At 32.1% G+C, this 27,244-nt stretch overlaps 2 protein-coding genes across 6 annotated transcripts in view; both read right to left on the bottom strand.

Annotated features, from left to right (window-relative positions):
* The window catches only part of LOC145259166 (uncharacterized), a 621,516-nt gene that overhangs the window by 240,725 nt on the left and 353,547 nt on the right, over positions 1-27,244 (bottom strand). The gene's annotated exons all lie outside the window — the stretch shown is intronic.
* On the bottom strand, positions 25,661-26,788 carry LOC145259225 (uncharacterized). The gene has a single exon (XM_080117065.1). The coding sequence runs from the start codon at positions 26,786-26,788 to the stop codon at positions 25,661-25,663; it is 1,128 nt and encodes a 375-aa protein (XP_079973191.1).

The following is a 27,244-nucleotide window of genomic DNA, read 5'->3' as shown; positions in this document are numbered from 1 at the left end:
AAACTTTTTTTTAATAAGTTTTATTCTTATTTGAACTTAATGGACTGTTTTTTATTTTTTTTATTTTTTTTTATATATTAACTGTTTTATTCTTTTTGTCAAACAAAAATAGAACTTTTATAATGAAATGGACTGTTTTCCAAACATCGAAATTTTAAAATTAAAGTTAGTTTTATTTAAAAAAAAAAAAAAAAAAGAATGACGAGGTGTTTGCAAAATTTAATAGTCATCTACAAGAATTCCTCTGGCGGCGGCGAATCAAAGACAATTATTTTGGGAATATCATGTGTTGGATACGGTTTTGTTATGAGAAATGTAAAAAAAACAAACAAAAAAAAAACAACAACAACAAAAAAAAAACAACTTTTTGTTAAATATATTTTTTTTTAAATTATTATAAATTATCTATAAATTCTATTTTTTATGTATGTAAAAGTTTGTTGAAAAGTTCAAATAAAGTTTATAATGTAACTGTTTACAATACTTCGCCACGGTACAGAGTTAGACACCAGGGTCGTTTTTTAACGTGGAGAAAATGTACAAAAATAAAAAATTTTCTCAGTCGTGAAGGGTTGCTCCTCCACCGAAAGAGAACAAAAAAATGGAAGTGCAGCAATAGCAGTATCAGAATTTTTTGTGAAAATAGCGAATAATTCCACCCCATCTTTCCAAGCTTATAACTCCTCGAAAAATGCAATTCAAGCCCTAATTTTTTTTTTCAATTAAAGGAGCAAGGACCAAGATTTCATTAAAAAAAAAAAAAAAAAAAAAAAAAAACGTGTTTTTTTTTTAAAAAGGTTTTAAACTTCGGACTTTACAGGTAAAATTCGACGAGAACACGATGTCCGTTTTTTTTTAAATTTGAATATATTATGTATTGACCTTTTCTCTTCAATTTGTGAGTAAATAATTATGTACTTATCCGAGTCGAAATTAATTATTTTTAGACATTTACAAAATTGGAGGCGTGAATTATTCGACCCCCTGTCTTTCCAAGCTTATAACTCCTCGAAAAATGTAATTCAAGCCCTAATTTTTTTTTCAATTAAAGGAGCAAGGACCAAGGTTCCATTAAAAAAAAAAAAAAGAAAAAAGAAAAAACAAATAACGTGGTTTAAAAAAAGGTTTTAAACTTCAAACTTTACAGGTAAAATTCTACAAGAACACGAAGTCCGTTTTTTTTAAAATTTGAATATATTATGTATTGACCTTTTCTCTTCAATTTGTGAGTAAATAATTATGTACTTATCCGAGACTAAATTAAGTATTTTCTTTGTAATAGACACTGGGGGGGGGGGGAACCGTGAATAAAAAAAAAAAAACGTTTGTCTAAAATATTATATTCGGTTTATTGGAAAGAACATAAAATTTCACATTGACCCTGAAAATATCGTAAAAATAGAATCAATAGAAAAATTTTGATAGATTTTTAAAATTTAAAAATTTAAAAATATTGAGTTTAAAAATTTAAAAATATTGAGTTCGGAAAATTCATTACTGTTTAAAAAAAAAATAAAAATATTTTTATTACTTTTAAAACAACTGTAATAGTTTATTTTGGAAGTATAATCCATAAAGAAAATAAATAACCCACTTTTAACAGAGAAATTACGAGATTTTTATATTGTATTCGCAGTTTCGTGTTAGGGGTGTCAAAAATTCCTACAAAAATTCTGATACTGCTAGTGCAGCAACTGCAGCATCTGAAGAACAGATACTACATTTTGATCTGGGCAAAAAAAAAAAAACACACCTTTTTTTTTTTTTAAATAAAATTAACTTTAATTTCAAAATTTCGATATCAACGTTAACCTAACTTTTATTATAAAAGTAATGTAAACGTTCATAAACATATTAATGGGGAAAAACAGTTCATAAATCTAAAAAAAAAGAAAAAAAAGTCCATCAAGTTCAAATAAAGACTGTTTAAATAAAACTTCAAAACAAAAAAAAAAAAAAAAAAAAAAAGGTTCATTCTACACAGTTTTGGTCATCCGTAGCTAAAAATGGTGCCGGGAAAACTCGTCTCCGGAAAACTTGTCCCCTTTCGCTAGGTAGGAAAACTGGTCCCTTATTGAATAAATATCGATTGAAAACACATTTTATGATCGTTCTTGAAGGAGATATTGTTTTTTAAAATAAACTATAGCCCCCCCCCATAATATTTTTTTTTAACCCGTTTGTCTCGATATTAACTCATATAGCTGAAAGCTATCCCGTGAACTAGCTTCTTTGAAAAAAATTAAATTATATTTTTGTGAAAAAAAGAGTGAAAAGGTCATTCCTTTTCTCATATTATTCCATAAATTATATTTTTTGAAAAAAAAGTGAAAAGGTCATTCCTTTTCTTATTTCTTATGAAAAGTTCTTATTCATTTTACAAAAAAAACTTGTTGAACTTTGCTTAAATTATTTATGAAAAAGACATTCAAAAAAGTATTTTATTTGAAAAAAATTCAATTAAATTTTGTGAAAGAAGAAATAAATTTTTCAACTTAATTTATTTGACAAAAAAAAAAAACAAATTTGTTTAGTTTTTTTCCTTGAAAACATTACGACAAGTTTTCTTCTATTTGACTCCCATGCATGTGAAAAATAATTACGGTAAGTTTTTCTTTTTTAATAGCTAATTTCGTGAATTTAGCCTTTTTTGAAATGGTTTGGCTTCTGTTTTCTTTTTTTTAAAATAATTTTACCACTATATTAACCGATGTATTGAAAAATTAAAGATGGCGCCCGACTGTCTCTTTAACACGGTAAGTGTGGGAAAAGGTGTTATAAATAATAAACTAGACAAAATACTATTAAAAAACAACCGAATATGTCAACTTATGTCACGGTAACATATATTGAGCGAATTTCTAACAGTATTTTGTCTAGTTTATTATTTATAATACCTTTTCCCAAGCTTACCTCTCCGAGAGAGAGTCGGGCGCCATTTAGAATTTTCAATACATCGGTAAACATTGCATGTTTTTCTCTGACCCCAGTCGGCCATTTATTTTTCGCGTTTTCTCCCCCCCCCTCCCTTCCGCTTTCTCCGTCAGCTGGCAGCATGTGACGTCATTTTACGGAGAAATCCGAGCGAGTGATAAGCCACGCCCAGGCCAGCTCATGCACTAGTACCTTTTTTAAATATTTTTACTTGTTTAATGTTTTTTTTTGTGTTTTTAATAAAAGCGTTTATTATGTTCATAAACGAGACTATTTTTTTTTTATATTAATATAAAAAGAATTTACTTATATACTGTTAGTGTTGCTTATAAAAGGGTAAAATCGATTTTTCTACCTCGCCGACTATGTTGTTTATTTAATTTATTTGGAATCGTTTATTTGGTAAAGAAAAAAAAACAGAAAACAAACAAAAAACATGTCGGTCGAGTGTTACGGAAGAACGAGAAATAATGCCCGGTATAACACATCTTAGGGGGTCTTAATAATCGCTAAAAAATAGAAAATTAAAGAAATTACTGAGGGAGATTTGGTTTTAAAAAGAAAATACTAAATTTTAATATTTTTTAAAATATAATTTAGAGAGAGAGGGGGGATAAAACCTATATCTCCCTTCGAAAAGCAACCAACAAAAAATGAAATTAAAAAGATTCTTGATAAACGATAGCGGAGTTTCCAATAAAATTGATTAATAAATTTATTTAGTGATTACTTTCTCTCTTAATGATTGATTTTAGAATTTTGAAGTAAAAATTAAAAAAATTAAAAATGAGTTAACGAGAGATTGTTAGCACATGGCATCTCTCGCGCCAAAAAAATATTTCGCTTTTAATTTATTAGTTAATTTTTGCAAAATTTGACAGGACGACAATAAATGTTGATAATTGATAAAATCATAATTTTAAATAACGCATGAGTGCATTTGGTATGACAGAAAACAAAAATATAACAACAAAAAACTATCATAATTAAAAAACAAAACCAAAAGCGTAACGAAGAATCGAATCGCTCCCTGTTTTTGAATTTTGGGGTTTTGTTTTTTTTATTGTTTTTATGACTCCAAAAAACATCGTTAAAATAAGAACAAAAAAAAAAATTGTAATTAACTTTATATGAACATAATAAACGCTTTAAAATAAGTTAAACCACTAAGAACTTAGCCAGTTAGGTAGAAAACGGACACTTAGAAAATCGATTTTATTAAAAAAAAAAAAACATTAAACAAGTAAAAATATTTTTTTAAAAATATTATGGTGGGGGCTATAGTTTATTTTAAAAAACAATATCTCCTTCAAGAACGATCATAAAATGTGTTTTCAAACGATATTTATTCAATAAGGGACCAGTTTTCCTACCTAGCGAAAGGGGACAAGTTTTCCGGAGACGAGTTTTCCGGAGACGAGTTTTCCCGGGACGAGTTTTCCTAAATTCGCTAAAAATATGTCGGACGTCACCTCCGGCAAATGGCTTTGTAAACAAAGGAAGGCGAATCTTCAACATTACCGTAATCCCTTATGTTTTCATTGGCAGCTATGGCTTTCAACTGAACAAGCACAAATTCACATGCGTGTTACAAAACACTATGTAAAGAATGGCGACGACCATTGAAATTCATCATTACATTGAAAAATATGTCTTAATATTTAGAAAACTACTTGTCTGCTCCAAATTGAATGTAATATTCGTTTTCAGCAGACTCGAAAACTTATAAAAGACGTCAATTTAAAGGTGAGTGTTGAGTTGCAATTGTAAAAATTTACCTAAGAGAGAGTGTGTTAAAAAGATATACAATAGAGAGTGAGAATGAAAACAGATACGTTTAAGAGATAGGTTACTTGAAGAATTTACAAATTACATTTAATTAGAACGATTGAAATAGAATTCTTTTCAAACCAATGAATATATAGTATGTAGTTTGTGTGTAAGAAAAAACCTTTGAGAAATAAGTTTCGATTCAATCAGCTTTAGTATCATGATAAAGATATACATTAAAGTATTGCAAGTGATTTTCCAGTAGTGATGATGATCGTCGTTGTTGACGATGACAACAATAATGAAAAAAAAAATCTTGAAAGCAGTAAAAATTTAAAAAAAAAACACATGAGTACTTGAGTGTTTAAAGATGTATAAAATACATGACAAAATTGTCAGTCTTATGAATAGAGCAATGGAAACATACAGATTTGAACTGACAGCTGGAGGACAACACCTGGTTGAGATAAGAATAAATATTTTTCAGGGAAATTTTATCACCATTATTGCTTATCATGATACCACTCAACAACAAACTCAGGAAGTGCTGGATACAAATTCACTGACACTGAAGAAAAAATCAACTATTTTCATGTGTATGAATGACTTAAAACTATTTACAAAAAAAATAAATGACATACTAGAATATTTTTCAAGTTTCTTTTAGAATTTTTGAAGTTGGAAAAGCTGATAAATACAACCAGAATTTGAAATTCGGATTGGAAAAGTATGCACTGCTAGAAATGAAAAGGGAAAGCTTGAAAAAATATGAGACATGGAATTACTGGAGATGAGAGCATTTGTTAAAAATGATACATACAAATATCTGGGAGTTCTGTAAGCATCATCAAAGCAAGACAAATGAAAATGAAGACTGGAAAAGAATACTTGCGAACAAGGAAACTCCCAGTTTTAGTGCATATATTACTTAGAATTGATAAATTATTAAAGTAAATTGGTTAAAAGTTTTCATTATTATTATTTAGTTTTTTTTAGCTTTGAAAGTTTTCATAGACAAAGTTTGCACATACAAAATGTGGAGATTAACACATTTTGACAATAAATTATCTTTTTCTTTATAATTCTTAACTTATTTAATATAGTATATTTATTTAAATATTAGATTTAAAAATTGAAAACTGAAACCTTTAATATAATTCTTAAATAATTCTACTCTATTCCAGTATATCATCTTTTTTCAAGTTTGTCTAAATTTTTCTGATTTAATATCTACAAAGATTTTTTGAAGACAGTATCATATCAATAAAATCCTAAGTAATATATCACTTATTATATACAGAAACTTCATTTTCAACCTTTCAAATAGTTTACCTTCACATCCTATTTATATTTGTTTACTTATATTTTACATTCAATGCATTGATTCACCTAACTTTATATTAATAATGATAAAGTGTGGGGACGGTGACATGAACTGATGACCTGGGTGTTCCAATTTCAAATCCAGTTCGTTCCACACAAATCACTTTCATGTTAGGATGTTGGCAACCTTCTCATGGCCCCTCCCATAAATACCCAATGTTTTTCTAGAAAGAATTCTGACTAAAAAAAATATTGAGAATACCAATGCCAACAATAGAATTTTTTGATTCATACAATGATGCTGAATAGTGATAGAAATTTTTAAAACTATACTTTTTTGAATTTTTAATATTTTCAATATCTTAAATTATTTGTTAATTGTATTTTTTTTCCATTTGTTGTCTTTTTTCTTCTTTGTTCTTTATAGTTAGCTTAACACTGAACCCTACCACACTTAAAATAGATGTCAAAGATGATGCATCTATACAAACATTAATTTTCGAATATATTTGACTTCGATTTTTTTGCATTTTATTGAAAGCTAATATCCTTTATATTACTTTTATATTACTATTCCATTCCAACATGATGTATACCTGACTAATATACCAAGTGAACCAAGTGCAACAGAGATTCAAACAGTTGCAGTAAAAAAAAAAACAGTTAGAATCTTTTAAAAAAATCTCTCAGTTGGAAAGTATCTGTAGTGGGTGAATTTTTGGCATCCAGTAGGATGCCCCATCTCCAGCTTGAACAAAATAAGAAATTAAAAAAAAAAAACAAAAAAAAAAAAACAGGAGAAATCCATTTTTTTGTGGATCTTACTTTTCTCAAAAACACACTTTGACAAAACACATGAGTATAGACATAATTGCACTTGAAGAGATGATTAGAATCTTAAACAGATCTTTTGATTGGAATTTATGAAATACCTGTAGGATGCCCCGTTCCAGTTTAAATAAAACAAGAAAATAAAAAAAAGAGAGATTCATCAATACAAAGACTTTCTGTTCACTAATACGATTTTTTTTTTTTTTACTTTTTACATAGCTCATAAATGTTCTGTAAATTTTTCAAATATTTATAAATATTAATTTGAAAAATTGACTAATTTCTTGTTTCTCCTGAGCAAAAAACCCATTTCTTTGGAAATCTATGCATCAAAATAACTTTGTTGCCATATTATAACAAATATGTACTTGTACTTGTGGCATTCATCCTGGATGAGTTGAACTGGCTCCATCCAGCAAGTTCACCGTATACCATATAACGACTGACCAGGTGCGGTGGTAGGAGGCTGTTTCTGTTACAAGCATAAGTCATTCGCAGTTCCATCGGCGGAGCCTGTACAGACGGGGCAGGGGGATTCTGTTTCACCGACCTGAGTCAAGTTTTAAATTGGCCACCGCAGCGTTTCTTCCAGCCTGGTGGTGGTGGTGCTGCTGTTGGGTCGATGGCTTCATGAATAAGGTCACCTGGGTTTCATTGAAGCGCATGGTGAAACCAACAAAGGCATCTGATAAGGAGGGATTGTTGAAGGGAGTGTATCTTGCAGCATGCCCGAACCGTGTTGTTAGAGACGAATTATTGCCAACAGACACGTAGGATGCAGAAGGTCACTTGCACACATAGGCCAGGTTTTGCAGCTGAATAGTGCAGACCAAGGCCTGGTAGATCCTGACCTTTGTATTGAGCCTTATCTCTTTTCAGGACCAGAGGCATGATCGCAGTCTACAGAAGGTGAGACAAGTATTACTGAGGCGATTGTGGATATCTTCTTCTCTTGGCCTGTTGCAGTGATGATGGAGCCAAGCTATTTAAATCGATTGACCTCTTCGAAGGTTTCTGTGTTGAGGATAACTGGTGGTCTTTCAGTTAGGAAACCAGCAGTCAGAAGCTTAGTCTTATTGGCATTAATCTTCATGCAATCATTGATGCATAAGATTGCATCTCATTTATAGCTTATTGGATGTCAGCGAAGCTTTCATCCAGAATGGCACTATCATTGATATAATCGAGGTCTGAAAATTGGAAACCATGACCAACTGTTATGCTGAAAAAATTAGTCAAGGCCTTGGATGTGATCCAATCGATGGCATAACTGAAGAGTGTGGGCAAAAAAATGCAGTATGGATATAAAAAAAGCATGATTCCTGACCATATACGTAGACTTTTGTGCAGGTGGAGTGGTAGTATGCCCTGATAAGGTTGAGCAGTTTTTGTCGGATGCTGTCGGCATTCATAACCTTCCTAAGGAATCCACAATCAACTGATTCAAAAGCAGCAACAAAGTCAATGAAGCGGACGATGGTTTTGTGCTGGTAGCTCCAGCACTGTTCAAGCACTCTTCAGAGTAAAATATCTGGTCAATACAACCAGATTGGAGCGACACTGTTCTGTTTCCTTTCTTCAGAAAAGGAGATAAATGTATTTGCAGTAATTATCACAGCATCAGCCTTATCGATATCAGCATAAAAATCTCTGTCACCATCTTATTAAAGTAGTTTCAACAACAAAGAGACACACGTACAAGGCCCAACCAATGCAGATTCTGCCCAGGCCGTAACAAATTTGTAAAGTATGCAACTTAATTTTTGTTTTATTATTAGATTTTTAATATGCTTAAATAATTTAATTGATTATTATATTGTACCCAATATACATAGTAATGATTCTAAAAAATAAAAAAAAAATGACTTTGATACGATTAACTGGAATTGAAGCCAATACATACAGCACTACTTAGTTGTCATTTAGCGCTTCAGCCTTCATAGTTACCATCTAAGATATCGCTAGATGGATAAAAGAGGCTAAAAATTAAGCGACTTCAAGCTAAAAGTGTGTATGTACACATGCTCTGATGTTAGTCAATTCACTCTTGACAAGGTTAACCATTTTTTCTCAATTTTGACCCTTAACACTATTTTTACGAGCTAAAAATTAAATTCTCTGGCTGTGTCTGTTTTAACATTTTTAGAGTATGGAGAGTTAAACCACACGTATCAACCATTAACACCAATAAACCCCAACACCATGTCATTAAATGTAAAAACAGACATAGGGACACCTTCTGGTTTAACCCTCCATTCCCTAAAAAAGTTAAAACAGACATAGCCAGAGAATTTTTCCAAATATTAGAAAATAACTTCAAAGCGCCTCATAAATACAGTAATATATTTAACAAAAACATGATCAAAATATCTTATTCAACAATGCCAAATCTGTATCAAAAAATAATTAGCAACAATAAAAAATTAAGAAAATACAAAATACAAATATACAAACTATGGCAAGCTGTAACTGTAAAAACACAAACACGTCCTTTACAAGGTACCTACAAAGTAAAAAGTGTAATTTACAGCTGCACAGTAACAAAAATCCAAAATGTTAAATCTAATAATAACAACCATATGAATCCTTTGACACAGACTAACACCAACACACAATTAATGAATAACAACAACCCCATTAACCCATCAAACAATTTAGTACAACTAAACGTCTTGCATAGCAATACCACTATTAATCAAACTGAAAGCAGCTATTAAACAAAATGCGATATACTTTGGATCTTCTTCTGGACTTATAAAATACAGAATCTCCACACATGAATACTCTTTCGGAAAAAGATCTTTAAAAAAACAAACAGCATTAGCAAAATATATTTGGCATCTCAAAGATATGAATATCCCTCTTAATTTAAAATGGAAAATACTAGGCTCTTGTAAAGCATATAACCCTGATGACAAATTCTGCGCCCTTTGTAGATTTGAAGTTCTAGCTATATTAAAATTCAATGATAATAAATCAACATGTTTAAACCGAAAAGACAAAATATTTTCTGGATGCATACATAAACCTTGGATAAAGTTTGACAGATTTGAACTCCCATAAAGTAATATTATTAATCTGATCATTATCGTTTATAATGAATAATATTATTATTAGTAATTTAATAACTATTATTATTATTATTATTTTAAAATTATTATTATTATTATTATTATTATTATAACTATCATTATTATTTTATTTATTATATTATCGCTAATATTATTATTATTTCTATTATTAACATATATATATAAGTTATCTCCCTTGGATCATTAAAAGTTGTTTTTTTTTTAAATTTTATTTCACGTTTCAAAAACTGCAGTTTTCTCCCTTAGATTTTAAATTTTAAATTTAGCGTCGACTGAAAAGGCATCTTAACTGTTCATTAGCACAGCGTTTTTAAACTCTAAATAATTATTTCAACCATTCGGAGACAAGATACAGTAGCATCCCCAAAGATACTGAACTTAAAACTAGTTTTCTCATAAAGCTCAATAAGGTATTTCTTTTTTTATTATAAAAAAATTCTTTTTCTCTTAATTTTATTCCTAATTTTCTATTTTCTTTATCAACATAAAATTAACAACTTCGTTTCTACGTTTTTAAATATTTGCAGGAATATCCGCCTTACTTACGACAAAAATGCTAGTTTTATTTTGGTGTCTTACCCCCCTCCCCGCCCCATTTTTTGTTGATAAGGAAATTATGTTCCAAGACAAAACCTTTGTCAATTATTGTCAATTTTAATAAAATGAACATCGTTTCCGAAACGATTGTACACTCGAGTTGATTTTGTTTGTTTTTCCTTTTGAAACTGATTCAGAATTTACAATTATTAATCATTTTACTCAATATTAATATAGCTCTAGGATACATATACCTATTGAGCTTATTATATATCTACAGTACTATTGGTACTGTTCTTTTAAAAGTATTAATACATTCGTTAATACATTAAAATAAACTCTGCTCTTTAGACTCCAGGTCTAATTTCCTCTATAAAATATAAAACATTTTATATATATCTGTCTAGTTATACAAAAGCTAGTGAGTGAAAAAAATTGCTGGAGAAATCCATTTCAAGTATTTATGGGAATTGAGAAAGCAAACAGCAATTTTCATTATGAAATATTTTATTTTCTTCCTGATTTCTACAATGCTTTCTACATTCATTCTTTTTTATGTTTCAACTTTTCTGTTTAAGACGTTTTCTTTCTTATTTCTGTTTTAACTTCACAATTAAGATGCTATTTTTTGTGAATATTAGTGCACACATTGACAAGGGATAGTTTTATTCCTGAATTTTTGGCAGATCTTGTACACTTGTGAATAATTAAAAAAAAAGTCAGATCTTAGGTATAAAAATGATTGATCTGATGACATATGTGATCGAAATGATTGCATTTGTGTAGCTAGAATTGAGTTACCCAATTGAGCCAGAGATGAACATCCACATTAACAATAGTCTAAAATATTTTAAAGATGTGTGTATAATTTGTACAATTTAAAGTAAAATAATTTATTTCTATGCTCAATACATTATTGTCATTTTCCCTACAGACGAAGAATTGATCAGCACAAGTCACTTTTAAATCACACAAAACAAAAATAAACAAGAAAACATTATAAAATTTACCTAGGAATTATCTAATTAACTATTGTAATCTTAAGGGTCCATTTATAGTGAGGATTTATATCATTTTTCAATGTTATTTGTATGCCAGTTTTGTCAAATGTTTGAGATGATATGAAATTCTTTGAATATATTTCAAATATTTGTCACTAACATAGCATTTCTGTATTGTTTTCTTGTTGTTGTTGTTGTTTTTCAAGTTTTCTTTAGAAGTTTTATTGTATGACTTATTCTGACTACTATTGCTATCTCATTTTAGCAGCTGTAATCTCAGATGGCCATTTGGTGTTTTTGAACTTGAGAATCTTTATGATTTTAATTTTTGAGATGAGGATTGATTATTTGTATTATTTAGATTCTTTGGAACTGACAGAGAGCATGCTTCTATTCAAAATTCTGTGCAGACTCCAGAAAGATTCCTGAGTTCAACAAAATACACCTGAAGTAGGTCTAAAAGTGATATCAACCGAAACGTTGTGCAAATAACAGTTAAAATGAATACAGTAGTTTGAAGAATTCAAACAATTGAGAATCTTTATGTTGAAGAATTTCAAACAGAACTGTTTATTTAATCCATGTTGGAAGATTTTTATTCCATCAACCATGATTGGATAGAAATATTACATTCTTAGTTTTTATCGATTTTTACTTAGAACTGATTTTTTTTACTTAAGCTGTTAATTAGGTCATGGATTCATGTGGACGATTTCAACATACATTTTGGGAGCATTAAATCTCAGCTCTGTTTAGATGTATGGTATTACTACTTATTGTTATATGAATACTTTTATTTTCATAAGTTGTTTGAAAAGCAACGCTGAGCCTGGTCAGTACTAAAATGGGTGACCAATTGGGAATTCCAGATGATGTGCTCTCCTCTCATCATTGTTTCCAGCCGTCTTGAACTTTTCCTTGCCACTGGAAAAGCAGTGATGATTCTAAAGGGATGTTACTGGGATTGCGCAATCCTTGCCTCACAATTTCATGCACACCTTACAGGGTGTATCCATTGTCTTTCGAAATTGAACGGAGGTGATGATAATGTTTGAAAAGTTCACTGAGAACTAAACAAAATGTAAGAATAGCTACTTTTTTTTTGACAAAATTTTTTACAATAAACAAAAATAAAACAGTTTACAAATACATTTTTTTGGGGATTTACTCTTGTAGCATAACCCTTAACTTTCTCATGCCACTGATAAGCAGTGTGTGACGTTGCCGTTACTTTGTTTAAAAGGAGGTTATACTCTTTTCTTTAATTGTTGACTAATGACATCATCTTACTCTCACACAGTGGGCACACTGAGGGAGCAGAACAAATGATACGTGCTCACTTGCAAAAGCACAACTCCAAAATTTCCCTATCAGTTAATTATATTTATTAAATAAAATTCCTTCAAAATATAACAAAATGTTTTTCTGATTAATATACCTAAAATTTCATCACTAAAATCCTGTCAAAATAAACAAGCCATGAATTTTAAATGCGATCAAATTTTACTATTTACATTTCTTGTTTTATGCAACCAAATTTTCATGGCAACAAACAACCAGCATCATTATTATAGCTGTAAGCATTGCTTATTACCCACATTAATCACGGTAATATTGTTACGCTGTGGAGTTTATTGCCGAACAAAACTCGATTCGATTTTTGTGTCCTTTGCCCTTGATGTTCTCTTTATTATTCCCAAATTCAATTAGTTTTGTTTGTTTTGAGCTGTTGATAGTCCATAACGGAAGGGGAGGAAACTGGAGAAAAACAGATTAATACAGAAAAGAGAAATGGGAGAACAAAGGAGAAAGAAATAATAAGGAAGAAGAGAAGGCAAAAATATATCAAAAGAAAAGAAAAGAAAAAACGAATAGAGAAAGAGAAAACATGGAATAAAGAAAACCACAATGCATAAGGATATATATATATATATATATATATATATATATATGAAATAAAATGGAGGTGGAAGGACCTGGATACTCAACGTTTCGCCCGATTTATGCGGGCTTCTTCAAGAGGGATGGTCATTGACGAGAGAGTCGGAGGATTGGGGCTATATATAATGATGGGGGAGAGCAGCGTGTTTTCCTTATGTAAATTAGATGTCATATATACATGTATATACATTTTATGAGAGAAGAACTAATTAGAGTAAACTAGTGTAGTGGATTACGTCTAAAAGATAAAATATCGTAGAGATTAAAAATTGTGTTTGGAAATATAGCGGTGATAGATTAAATAAATAAAATGACGCGAGATTACGAAAGAATCTTTTTTTTTTTTTTTTTTTTAAATTAGAAATAATTGAATTGGGATAAAATAGCGCAGTAATTTAAAAGATGGTGTCTAAAAATAAGAATAGGAGGTGATAAAATGGAGTCTAAAAATAGATAATGATAAAATACAGTAAATAAGTAAAATAAAAATAAAATTAAGTGAAATTACGAATTTTTTTTTTTTTTTTTTTTTTTTGCGTTTAACCGGTGTCTAAGTTATTTTCTTTAATAATTATTTTCGACAGAAAGGGAGCAACGTGGAAAAAACCTTTTCTTTGCTTAATTATATTGCTGGAATGGGAGATTATAGCTGACTCAATTAAACGTTGTGTGGATCTGTTATGTATGTGTTTAAGGAAAGTTGCTTTGTTAAAATCAAAATGATGGTCGTTTTCCATGATGTGATAAAATATGGCGTTGAGTGTATTGTTGTTTTTTATATCTCTTTTGTGTTTATATATTCTTTATTTAAAGTACGTTGAGTTTCTCCTACGTATATTCTTCCACAATCAAGGCAGGGTATGGAATATATTCCGGCTTTGGTGTTAATATTGGTATTAGTTATAATTTTACGTGTTAGATCCCTAATTGTTAAAGAGTTTAGTTTTGTTATTTGAATGCCTGTCTTATTTAGGTTCTTATAGATTGTGTCGTTGTTTTTATTAGTTAGTAATGTTAATTGTCTGTTGTGTGTCTGGCTATTTAAGGAATGGTCTCCATTTTATCACCTCCTATTCTTATTTTTAGACACCATCTTTTAAATTACTGCGCTATTTTATCCCAATTCAATTATTTCTAATTTAAAAAAAAAAAAAAGAAAAAAAAGATTCTTTCGTAATCTCGTGTCATTTTATTTATTTAATCTATCATCGCTATATTTCCAAACACAATTTTTAATCTCTTCGATATTTTATCTTTTAGACGTAATCCACTACACTAGTTTACTCTAATTAGTTCTTCTCTCATAAAATGTATATACATGTATATACGACATCTAATTTACATAAGGAAAACACGCTGCTCTCCCCCATCATTATATATAGCCCCAATCCTCCGACTCTCTCGTCAATGACCATCCCTCTTGAAGAAGCCCGCATAAATCGGGCGAAACGTTGAGTATCCAGGTCCTTCCACCTCCATTTTATTTCATATCGTCGGATTTAATCCAGCTCAACAATCATATATATATATATATATATATATATATATATATATATATATATATATATACAGTGCATCAATGTCACCTCAACCTGAGTATAGTAGAAAAAAATGCTGTAATATTCTTTCTCTTGAATCACCAAGGATTAAATTAACGCATTAAGGTTAACAAAAACACAACACTGAAATTAAGTCAGTCAGATTTTTTTATTTTGCTTTTTGATATTATATTAAACTAGTTGCTAAAAAAGAGAAAGGGGAGAAGGTAAAAAAAAAAAAAAGATGTTACACTTTTTAAGTGTGCCTTTTTGTGTTATACAATGGAAATAGAAAAGGAGTAGGGGGACTGATAAGAATAACGAAAGGTGAAGAAGTCAAAAGTAAGTTATATAATACTAGCAAGACTAACAGTTTAAGATTGCCAATGGACCACAAAAAGGCACACTTAAAAAGTGTGACATCTTTTTTTTTTTACCTTCTCCCCTTTCTCTTTTTTAGCAACTAGTTTAATATAACATCAAAAAGCAAAATAAAAAAAAATCTGACTGATTTAATTTCAGTGTCGTGTTTTTGTTACCCTTAATTTAATCCCTGGTGATTCAAGAGAAAGAATATTACAGCATTTTTTCTACTATACTCAGGTTGAGGTGACATTGAATCTGATAGTGCACTGTTTGTAAGTGCATCTTGTGTAGTTCCTGACTTTTAGACAGACAGAATTACGATGTTCGTTTATATAATAAAGAGAAAGCAAGAAAAATAAAAAATAAAAAAGTCAGAAATTAATGAGAAAAATAAAAGAATGAAAATAAAAAGCCCCCCTCCCCGCCGGTGTAAATAAATAAATAACATGACTAAGCAAATATTCATTGATTTGTTATCTTTTTTTTTCTTTTTTTCTTTTTTTTTTTTGTAAACAGAAAAAGGAAAATGCAGACAACTATTTTGGCTTAAAAAAAATTCAAAACAACTCTTTGATTTTTTTTTTTAAACCTTTTTTTTAACCTTAATAAAATTAAAATCCAGATAACATTATCCTGCGGCAAAGTGAGCAATGCCATACAGTCTGTAAATTCAATAATGATACAAAGAGAAAGAGAAGAAATAAAAGCAAACAAGAAGAGGGATTTGATTACTGACTAAAAAACAGTTTGAAAGAGATAAAAGATGGAGCTTGGCAGGCGATGGAAGCATTTATGTGGAAATCAATTGGAATAATTTCGGAGCTTGTTTCCAATGAATAACAGAATTTGACATGGAATCCAATTTAAATGCTTCTTTTCTTTGTCCATAGAATTTTAATAAAGTATTATTCAGAAACCGATATTATCTCTATCTACTTATATATAAAAGACACTATGTTTGTGAGTTCCCTATGGACTCTAAACGGCTGGGCCAATTTTTTCAAAATTTCACACAGACATACTTTGTGTGTCTAGGAGTGTTCTTAGATAGGTTCTGTATTGGAATGCCTCTGATAAGTATCGAAAACCGTTAATCAATAATTGAAAAATACGATTAAAAATGGAATAAACTGATTTTAAACACAGTTAACACTTTATACAGCCTAACATCACAAAATGCATTTGAGAAGTTTTATCACCACACAAATAGAAAGGCCTGATGCATAAAATCAACATCAGGTTCTTTACAGTGCAATGTAGACTACAATATATTATGGATTAAGTCACTGCAAGAAGGCATGTGAAATTTCCTCCTGGTGCACCACAGTGGGTCCTCAACTAGAGCAGTCAATCAATCGATTTAATTGAAAAATAGGTGATTTCACAGATTTCGAAATATAGATTTCTTTATTAACAACTAACAGTTCAGCCCGGTTTTGCGCAGGCCCTATGTACTGTTCATAACTTTATGTGCATATGTATCTATATATATATAAATTCGTATTCCTGTCTTTTTGTTTGTTTGTTCACAATTTGATTAATATATACTTTACCCGTTAGTTTAGTATTTCATCTATTTCTTTAGTATGATTCTTTAAAAAATATATGATTAAGACGTCACTCCATTTGTTTAATATATTAAGGAAAATCAATTGTACTAAATAGCTGTATGTTAGTTTAAGTTTCTAGCGAGAAAGTTGTTTTAACTGTTCTATTTAAGATTGTTATTTCATCAACTCTAAATAACAATTATATTTAATTAAATTTATTTGGAATTATTACTTCCGCTATCGATTTTTTTTATGAAATGAGTAGAGTTATTTCCCCTGATGAGTTTTTTTTATACGTTCCCAAGTTTGAAAGATAAAAAAAGAAAAAACTCTTCCCAAATAAATTAATTTGGTAATCGCAAGACGTTTCTAGCGTGAAAAAATAATTTTGTGTAGACAGAAAGATGTTTTGCTTTATTTTTAAATATTCGATACTCTTGCATAAGTTGACCTAGATTCTCGGGAATTCCCATCAAGCATGGATCGGGCGAGACCGGCAATCCTCGGTTTAAGCCAAGCGTTGTAACAGATGCTTTAAAAACAAACAAACTGGAAAAAAAATACAAATGTAAATAATCAAAAATAACAAAAACCTACTTTCAAAGGACTGAAAATATTTTTATTTATTCTATTTTATATATTTTGCTTTGTTATTTATGCAAAATATTTATCAACCTTGAGCTTGTTTTTTTTTTTCTTTCAAGGAAAGATGAAAGTTTTACTATTTTGCACCGTAAATTCTTAAGTGTAAGTACAAGTTTTTTGTTCAGTCAAGTTTTTTTTTTTTTGGGGGGGGGGGGCACAGAAAGTTTATATATATATATATATATATTTTTTTTTTTTAAGGAAATACATAAAAATATGTTTACGAAAAGCATAAATTGTTAGATGAAAAAATTTATTTTTTATTTTTTTCAAGAAAACTTAATATTTTTATTTTTTTTATTTAATCTTATTTTTTATTTATGGTTATTCATTGCCGGTGGAGGAATTTCCTAGAAATAATGATATTTCCTTAGGAATCTTTTACTTCGGTCAACTGTTGAACGGCCATCGACGGCAAAGAGGGAGGAGATAGAGTAAAGGAAATGTGTAAGTGTGCTCCGATATAATACCGCATTCCCTTCACATATTTTTAAGGGTAGCCATTTCGGACGCCCATAAATAAATGATTTTTACTATTGTTAGAATCTCACCTGGTGGAGAGGGTATCACGTACTTCTTTTTGGGGCGATTACATTTACATGTTTTTATCTGTTCTTCTATTTTTGAAATTGTTACGTGGGGGGGGGATGAAAATGATTAATATCCTTAGTATAGTAGGTGTGCTCAAAACAGAACTTTATGTCGACCTAGGCAACGCCAGGTACCCATGCTAATATATATATTAAAAAGGTTGGCTTATGTCCAGGTAACCTACATCTAAAATTTCAAGTGTTTAGACCCAAAATTGGCAGAGGAGTTTGGTAAAGTCTGCAATGGTCAACTCTTTCAACTTGACAAACAAATTTTTGCTCAAAAACTGATTAAAAAGCTTGCTGCATGTCTGAATACATTTATTTTTAATTTTATCTTTATGTAAAATTTCAAATGTTTAGATCCAAAATTGGCTGAATAGTTTGCTAGAGACCGGAAAGGCAAAATCTTTTTAACTTTGACCCCTTGGCAGCAAAATTTTCGGCCAAAAAAACGATTAAAAAGCTTGCCCTATGTCTGAATACACTTTATGTAAAATTTCAAATGTTTAAACCAAAAATTGTCTGAAAGGTTAATATTTTTTTAACTTTGACCCCTTAACATTTATTGTTTTGGGCTCAAATCAAATTAAAAAGTTTGATTCATGTCCAAGTAACCTACATTTAAAATTTCAAGTGTTTAGACCCAAAATTGACGGTGGAGTTTGTTAGCGTTTTCAAAGGTCAAATCGTTGAACTTTGACCACTTGAAAGCCAAATTTCTGACCGAAAATCGATTAAAAAGATTTTCCTAAATCTCAATACTCCTCTCAAATCTCGAATCTTTAGACTGAAAATTGACAGAGTAATTTGGTAAGGATATGTACACACACAGACACACACACACACAGACAATTTCACTTATCTATATAAGTGAAATTGTATATAGATGTAAGCAGTTGATGGTGTAAAGGGGATGTAGGTGGGTAACCTAGGCGGCTTGAACTGGTTTCCTCTGAAGGGGGAAGTGTCAAGGGAATATTAAATTCACAAACCGTCCCCAGTCACATGTATATTTCGGTCAGATGAGATAACTATGTATGGTTGTTTTGCAGTTCTTGCAAGGTGTCAATGTCTTCTCACAGACAGTGCCTAGTATTCCCAAAGAGTCATCTATCTGGTACTGACTAGACTCAATGTTGCTTAACTTCAGAGATCTAACAAGAACCGGTGTGTCATTGATATTGTGAAGAGGGATAATAAAAAATGGCTCCAGTTTGACAATATTCCAGGTAATTTTTGAAGAAACTAAAGCAAAATACATTTTTACAGCAAAAGAACAGGGTTCAAGAAAAATTGGTTCTTCAGAATGAAATATGGATATTGTAGGATAGAAGCTTTTGATGACAAGCTTCAAGAACCAGATTAGCTTCTCTTTATACATGTATATAGTTATTGAATAACGATGGTAGAAAGTAAATATGTTCTAACTTAAAATTAAACATTGTTGTCATTTTATGAAAAAGATGGTCACATTTAATTTTCCTCAGAGTTTTAGTAGAAGGTTTTATGTTTGAGAACTTTATTATTTGAAAAGATAAAAAGTAATAAAAACTGCAAGTGACAACTTTATTAATGAAAACATTATTTGCAAATAAAACAAATTATACAGAATTTTGCCGGGTAATTCCAGTGTGTTCTTGAACATAATTTTAATCACATAAATTTTTCTGAAAGTGTACTTCAATTCCATGCCTTATTTACGTGTTTTTGAAGGTAAAGTTCATTGAGACTTAGACATTGTGGAATGGACATGGTGTTGCCTCAGATAAAAACGAGAAAGATGTGCTAGAACTTGTTCTTGCAAATTTCTATATGTATTCCCCCTACAGTTGGATAATCGGGCACCTTGCTTTTGTCTATACGACTAAATTGAATGTAAAAAAAAAAAAAAAAAGAAATCTGTTTTGAAATCAAATAGAAAGTTAAAATTAAATTGACAGAATTCTGAATTTTGTTGGGTTTTTGTTTTGTATATTTTTTGCTTTGGAACTGATAGAGAAAGAAACATTGTTTCGTATTTTCAATTAACTAAGGATTTTCTCATTTTTCACAGTCTCCATTTCGAAAACAAACTTGTCATGATAAGAAACCTCTCTACTTACAAGGAACCATGGAACCAACACCGCCATCATTCTAACAGATAGTAATATAACAGCAGCAGCAGTACGGTTCCTGAAAGCACTACGTTACCATACTCATCGCTAACTAAAACAATATAACTCATATGAACAAGACGCTCACTTACAGATCCACAACCACAAGTCCAATTCTAAGATGACTAACAATAATATCAGCGCCACCACCACCACCGCAAAGTTCTTCTGCTTACTAATATTATTAGTAGCCTAAATTTCATCCTTCAATAAAGCAAAAAGCAAGTAAAAAAGTAAAAACAGAAACATCAGTATAAAAATATCAAAATTGAATTGGAAATTTAGCTTTGCCGGTTAAGGCAATGTAAGATTATAAATTCATCTATTTTAAAAAATTGACTTGACTTATGACCTCATCAACATTTATTTTGGGTTTTCATGAATTAAAAATTCAAATGCATACGAGAAGATATACAAACATAAAAAGGCAAAGACAGAAAACAAAATCAATTCTTATGTAATTTTTCCCTCTCTTGTATATAACACATTTTACCATATTGATGTAAACTTTACTTGGATCAACTTGCATGGATTGATAAATTTATAAGCAACAAAATGGTGGATTGTACACATATTGTTAGTTTACTCATCATATAAATTCAATTATAGACAGACGTGCGTTTGCCCAAATCACCACCTTTGTGTTCCCAGTCAATGATCAACAACAACACGCAAGGAAGCTCACTCTAAGAACATATCGCAAATGAACAGAACTTTTATATCTTAATAAGGGAGATAACTGTGTTGTTCTCTTCTTGCAAAGACTACACTTCCATAAAAACTAAAACAAAAATAAAATAACAAAAGCAAAGATTACACTTCCATAAAAACTAAAACAAAAATAAAATAACAAAAGCAAAGATTACACTTCCATAAAAACTGAAACAAAAATAAAATAACAAAAGTAAAACAAGTCCTCATTGCAACAAGTTTCTCAGAATTCTTGCTTTCTGTTCTCAACCCTCTGATCCATTCAGTTTGAATTTCATTCTTCACCATCTGGCCACATCAACTCTCAGATGCCGGTTGCTCACAAGATTTGGCAATTTTAAAGTCTATACTAGATACTCATTGTCCGTTTTACAAAGCACTTCAGTCAATCTAGTTATTCTGATTATCTCTTGTAGCATAGCAGCTTTCAGTTCAATATGCCAACATCAGCTGCTTCATTTAGCTTAAGAGTGTCTTTTTATTATAAAGTCATTTTTTTCTTCTTTTTTAATGACCCGCATATAAGAAGCATTCTGTTCATCTTGCCACAAAGGAAAAAACATTGTGTGATGATCCATTCGGCAAGCAAGCGTAGGTGGCATCTGATTAACAAACAATATTTGAAGGTTTTCCAAGCTGCGGAAAATATATGAAAACTGTCATTGATTTTAACTTTATTTGTGACTTGTTTGCCTCGAAGAGTAACTTCACTTTTGGAGATTTTCCAATATTACTCATTCTACACATATCAAATAATATGTCTAGTCAAAACTGGGAGGACCATCTGATCAGTTAATCTCTTCGGCTCCAACTTCTCCTGTCAATTTGATTCACCATTTTTTCATTAATGATATTCCTTTCTTTATTCACTTTGACTCTAGTGGCTTTCATTCATATTTTAAAAATGATATATATGCTTATCCCCATCTGGAGACATTAGGTTGGTGAAAGGAAATTATTTTGAACTAGCATTAAGGTATCTTGAATTGGAAGCCATGTTCAATTTCAAAACAGATTTTGATGAGTAGTTATTCTATACAAGCCCTTGAGATGAAGAATTCTTAGTGGGCAGCTGTTCTGTACAGGTTCTGAACTTTATAATTTTCCAGCAAAAGAGCAAAAGATCCTGCTCATGTTGACATGAAAAATTTATGTGCTGGAACGTTAAAAGATTTAATTTTTATGGAGCAATTCTGGTTTCTGATTGGCTAATAGAAAAAAATGAATTAATTTGATCTGCCAGTTCCTTTCAGCATCGTTTATAAATAGAATCTCCCAAATTTTAGGGAGCGTACCCTCATTATATATAAAAAAGTATGCCCCCCCCCATTTTTTATACAATGGGGAAGTCCTTTGGGTTCATTTTTAATTTTCTTCAAAAATATATATATGTAAAATAAAAACATTAGTCATTTGGATCTTAAAATTTGAGCATGGAAAAAAAAAAAAGGAAGCCATTTTTTAATTTTGTTCAAATATCAAAGAAAAATATGTGTGTAAAAAAAGATAAATAAAAGAAATTGATTTTTATTTTTACCTTGAAAAAGTGAGCATGTGAAAAAAGAAGTCATTTTTAAATTTTAATAATGCATTCCTGTTCTAATATATATATATACACACACACAAACACATGTAATATGTATCCACAAAAAAGAATTCATCTTTTGTTAATTAAAACAAAGTAAAAAAATAGGAAAATTTCTGTAAATTAGAAAGAAAGTATCGTGCACAAATTAAAGTAAAAAAAAAGTCAATTTTAATTTATGTGCACTTTAAAATAATCGTGTAAAAAGTATTTGTAAAAAAAAATACAAAGAAAATGTTTTCAAAAAGTGATTTTTTTATTTCAGTAAAAGTATTTATTTTATGTTAAAGTCTTAATACAAACAAAATGGTTGCAGTTTAACATCTTGCTCAGAACAATTTTTATATATCTGGGCTTGTGAAAAGTTATTTAAAGTCAAATTCTGACAAGTTTAGAGGCAAAACGTTTCAATTTTATTTTTGTCACTGGTTTTGTGAATTTATCGGCGATATTTTGTTCTGATGCTATCTAATTTATAATAATGGATTCCTTTTTTATTTCATTTCTTATGAAATGATATTTAATATCTATATGTTTAGATATTTGGTGAATTACTGGGTTCTGCGCTAAGACTATGCTGACTTGATTATCACAATTACTATAGGAGTTTTAGTTAATTCTGGTGTTAAAAGTTTTTAGAATAGCTTTTAAATATAGTGCTTCTTGCACAGTATGTGTGAGTGCAATGAATTCTGCCTCACACGTAAAGAGAGATACAATCTATTGATTTTTTAGATTTCCATAAAATAATAGGTCCATTTTTTTGATAGATACACTTTTTCGATCTTCATCGTTTCCCCAATTTCAATCTGAAAACTCTTCTAATTTTAGGGAACTTGTTGATTTTCTAAATACTAAATGCTGTACCTTAATTCCTCTTAAATAACAATGGATTTGTTTAGCTCTGTTTAAATCCTTCATTGTTGGTCTTGATAATTTTTGTGATAATTTTGTTATTGTGTAACATATGTCTGGTCTCATAGCAGTCATTAAGTGTATAAGGCTTCCTATTATATCTCGGTATAGTTTATCATCAATTGTTTCAGATTCTGTGTCTGTATTTTTATTGATATCATTTTCGACTGGTGTAGAGCGTTTCTTGCATTCTTGCATTCCAAACTTTAATAGGCTTTTATCAATGTACCTCGATTGATTCATTTTAATAATTCTTTTTTCAAGAGTAAATTGTATGCCCAGAAACCATGATATCTTGCCAAAATTGGTCATTTTTAATTTTTTATTTAATTTGTTCTTCACGTCAGTTAACATTATGTCACAATTTGATGTGATTAAAATGTCATCGACCCATAAAACTAAAATACGAATTTTAGTTTTATTATCTTTGTTTTGGGTATACAAAGAGGGGTTTCACTGGGCATGGATTGAATTGTTGTTCAATCATATAATCATGAAATACTGTATTTCAACATTGACTGCTCATTCTCAAACTGTACAGTGATTTGTTAAGCCTCCACAAGCAAATTTTATTTTTCATAATGATCTCTCTGGAGGGGTAATATAAATTTCAGTCTATTGTGGCATTTAAATAAGCATTTTTTTACGTCCATTTGTTAAGGTTGTATTGCGATGCGATTTGCAATAAAATTCTGATTGTCGTTAGGTTTGTAGTCGATGAAAACATAGAAAAATATTCTATACCGTAAATCTGAGAGTATCCTTTAGCAACAAATTTAGCTTTGTACTGTTCAACACCTGACGCTGTTATCTTTTTTGTAAAGATCCATCTTGAAGAAATTGTAGAATATTGCTAGGGTGAGCCAGCTAATCCAATGAAGATGTTGTGCTGAATCGATGCGATAATCGACAGAGTGTAGTTCCTGGCAGAAGTCTAGAACAGTAAAACCCCTGAATGCCAGAGCAGCTGGCATTTGTAGAGTGGCACCTGCTCCTCCTGGCATATTTAGCCAATTAGGCGCCTCAAAATAGAACAATCCACCATTCCTGACTAATTGTAGGCTGGTCCAATGGCAATTAGCATACCACTAATTGCTACTGAATAAATATGTTGACATTAGTTAAATGGTCCATAATGGTGGAGAGGGAAGGTAAGCGCATTCTTGATTCTACATCTCCCCTCCCCCATCACGTGGGGGTAACGACCTCCGAGGAGGAATGAGCTCCTCATGGCCAGGTTGATTATGTGGATATAGCCTCGCAAGTGCCCGCGCCGACTTGGCTGGCATTGGTCTAGGAGGTTCAGGTACTTCTTCTGGAGTGATGTTCCCGCCGGGTTGCTGTGTCCGAAAGTCAAATTGAGGGTCTGGTACGACAGGGCTGTTTGTCTCTGTCACTCGGGGTATGTGAGGTGGGGCCCCTGGTAGCATGCTTGGGATGGGCTTTGGAGATGTGGGAGTCTCAAGTTTTCTGAGGAACCGCCGATTCCGCAAGGTGATTCTACCAGAGCCATCAACTCTGATACAGTACTGCCGATTGGGGAGGGCTTCAATCACCCGACCAGTGATGTCCCAGAGACCGTTGTTTCTTTGTATTACGACCAAGTCCCCACTTTGTAGTGGGCGGAGAGAATGGGCCGTACGGTTATACATCTCTATGAGCCACGTGTTGCGCCGAGACAGGGTTATCTTGCGCTTTCGGGCTGCGGCGATCCATTCCGGATGTGGCTTGTAAAAGGTCGGGTGAGAGGGGAGGTAGTCTCGAAGTTGCCTGTGGAGCAGAAGCTGTGCTGGGGATAGGCCGATACCCTGTATAGGGATATTTCTGTATTGTAGGATGGCCCTGGCAGCCTTGTCGTTATCTAAGGACCCTTGTGGTCCTGTGTTGCCATCTACAACCCTCTGGGCTGCTTTGACAGCTAGCTCCGCTCGACCACTGGATTGTGGATAGGCCACAGATGATAACCTGTGCTTTACAGATCATTTCTCTAGAAACTGCTTGAATGGGAGGGATGTGAACGGCGGGCCACCATCACTGCTGAGTTCTGGGGAACCATATGCTTGAAATATCTCCCGACACATTGAGATGAGCCGAGAGGCGGTTGCCTGCCCTTGGCTTAGGTGATACAAGATGAGCCAGCCAGTTAATATGTCAGCGCAAGCAAGGTATCTGTGGTCACCAACGTGGAACAGATCCATGACAATCTGCTGGAACGGCCACTCTGGGGACTGTATCAATGTAATTGGTTCCCAGGGCTGGCTCGGTGCAATCCTTGTACAAGTCATGCAGTTCTCCCTGGTATTGCGGATGGAGGCATTCATTCCAGGCCAATATATGGATTCGTTTGCTCGGACTTTCATTCCAGTTATGCCCTGATGCATGCAGGCAGCGCAGTATATCTCCTCGTTCACCTTTTGGAACGACTATTCTTCTGTCTAAGAGCACCAGGTCATCATGGGTGCTGAGGTGGTGCCGTACTTCCCAGTACTCACGGACTTTGGGTGAAGTGAGAGTTTGTGTTTCAGGAAAACCTTGCTGCACCGTACTTATCAACTTTTGGTACTGTGGGTCATGACGTCCTGCTGCCTTGATGGTGCCTGGTGATGTGATCGCTACGTTGTCATTGTACCCAAATGTTGATATGAGAGCAGTAGATTCAACTATGCTATTGAGGTTCTTGGATTCTGCAGTGTCTGATTTGGAAGGCTGGAAGGGAAATACGTCAAGGAGGGCGTTCATCACGGCCGTTGGGTTACGGGAGAAAGCGTCGGGCCCCCTATGCCATTTCCCAGGACAATGTTGTATGTTGAAGTGGTATCTCAGGGTTTTTTCCTTCAATCTAAACAGTCGGGGGTTCTGAATCTTGCTTAGATCTCTATCACCAAACAGGCCCTTCAGTGGCTCGTGATCCGTCACCACTATGAGATTAGGGCAACCCATAACAAACACACAGCATTTTTCTAACGCCCATGTGATTGCTGCTGCTTCGCCTTCTATCGGCGCGTACCTGCGCTCTGCGTCAGTGCAAAATCTGCTACCAGCGAATACCAGGTGCCAACCTTCTGGGCAGCACACGGGGGCCTTTTCCATGGTACACGAACAGTGTTTCTGAAGGAGCAGGAAGCCCATTCCTTTTTTGCTCCAATCAAGGGTGAGGCAAGTGGTTCGATTCTTGTCAAATGTTGCGACATCCTTACGAACAAGGTCGACAATGGCTTGTTTCGACTGCTTGAATGCATTCTCAAGGTCCTGGTTCCACGTGAAATGTGAGTCCTTTTTCACAAGATCGCAGAATGGTAGCATTACTGGTCCTAGCGAGTATGCCCAGACCAGGATCTTGCGTCAGTGATATTTTTTGGTACTGGGAAGTTGGATATTGCGTCTAATATTGGTTCCGAGGGGGGTTATCCCGGAGGGTGTAATTTGGAGGCTGCCAAATTGCACAACGTCTTGGCAAAATTGAAACTTGTCTTTGTTCAAGACGATTCCCTTCTTTGCACAATGTAGCAAGAAATCGAATGTGTGTAGGAATGATTCCTTGATATCCGAGTCGTAAAGTAGAGTGTCGTCGATGATCTTTATTTTGCCAGGGATATTCTCAATTATTTCATCAAATCTATGTGTGTAGGCATCTTCAGATGCTAGATACCCCTGGGGGGTTCGGAGATCCATGAACCTCCCCCATTCCGTGATGAAAGTTGTCAGTGGCTGAGATTCTTTGTCCAACAGTATTAAGTGATATCCATCAACGGCATCCAA

This window comes from Euprymna scolopes, chromosome 34 (assembly GCF_053919585.1).
Source record: "Euprymna scolopes isolate OS-2025 chromosome 34, ASM5391958v1, whole genome shotgun sequence".
Taxonomy (NCBI): Eukaryota; Metazoa; Mollusca; class Cephalopoda; order Sepiida; family Sepiolidae; genus Euprymna; species Euprymna scolopes.
This window is presented reverse-complemented; position numbering and strand designations above follow the sequence as displayed.

Coding starts and splice junctions, on each gene's coding strand:
- LOC145259225 (XM_080117065.1), bottom strand. CDS start 26,788: ATGCTACCATTCTGCGATCTTGTGAAAAAGGACTCACATTTCACGTGG.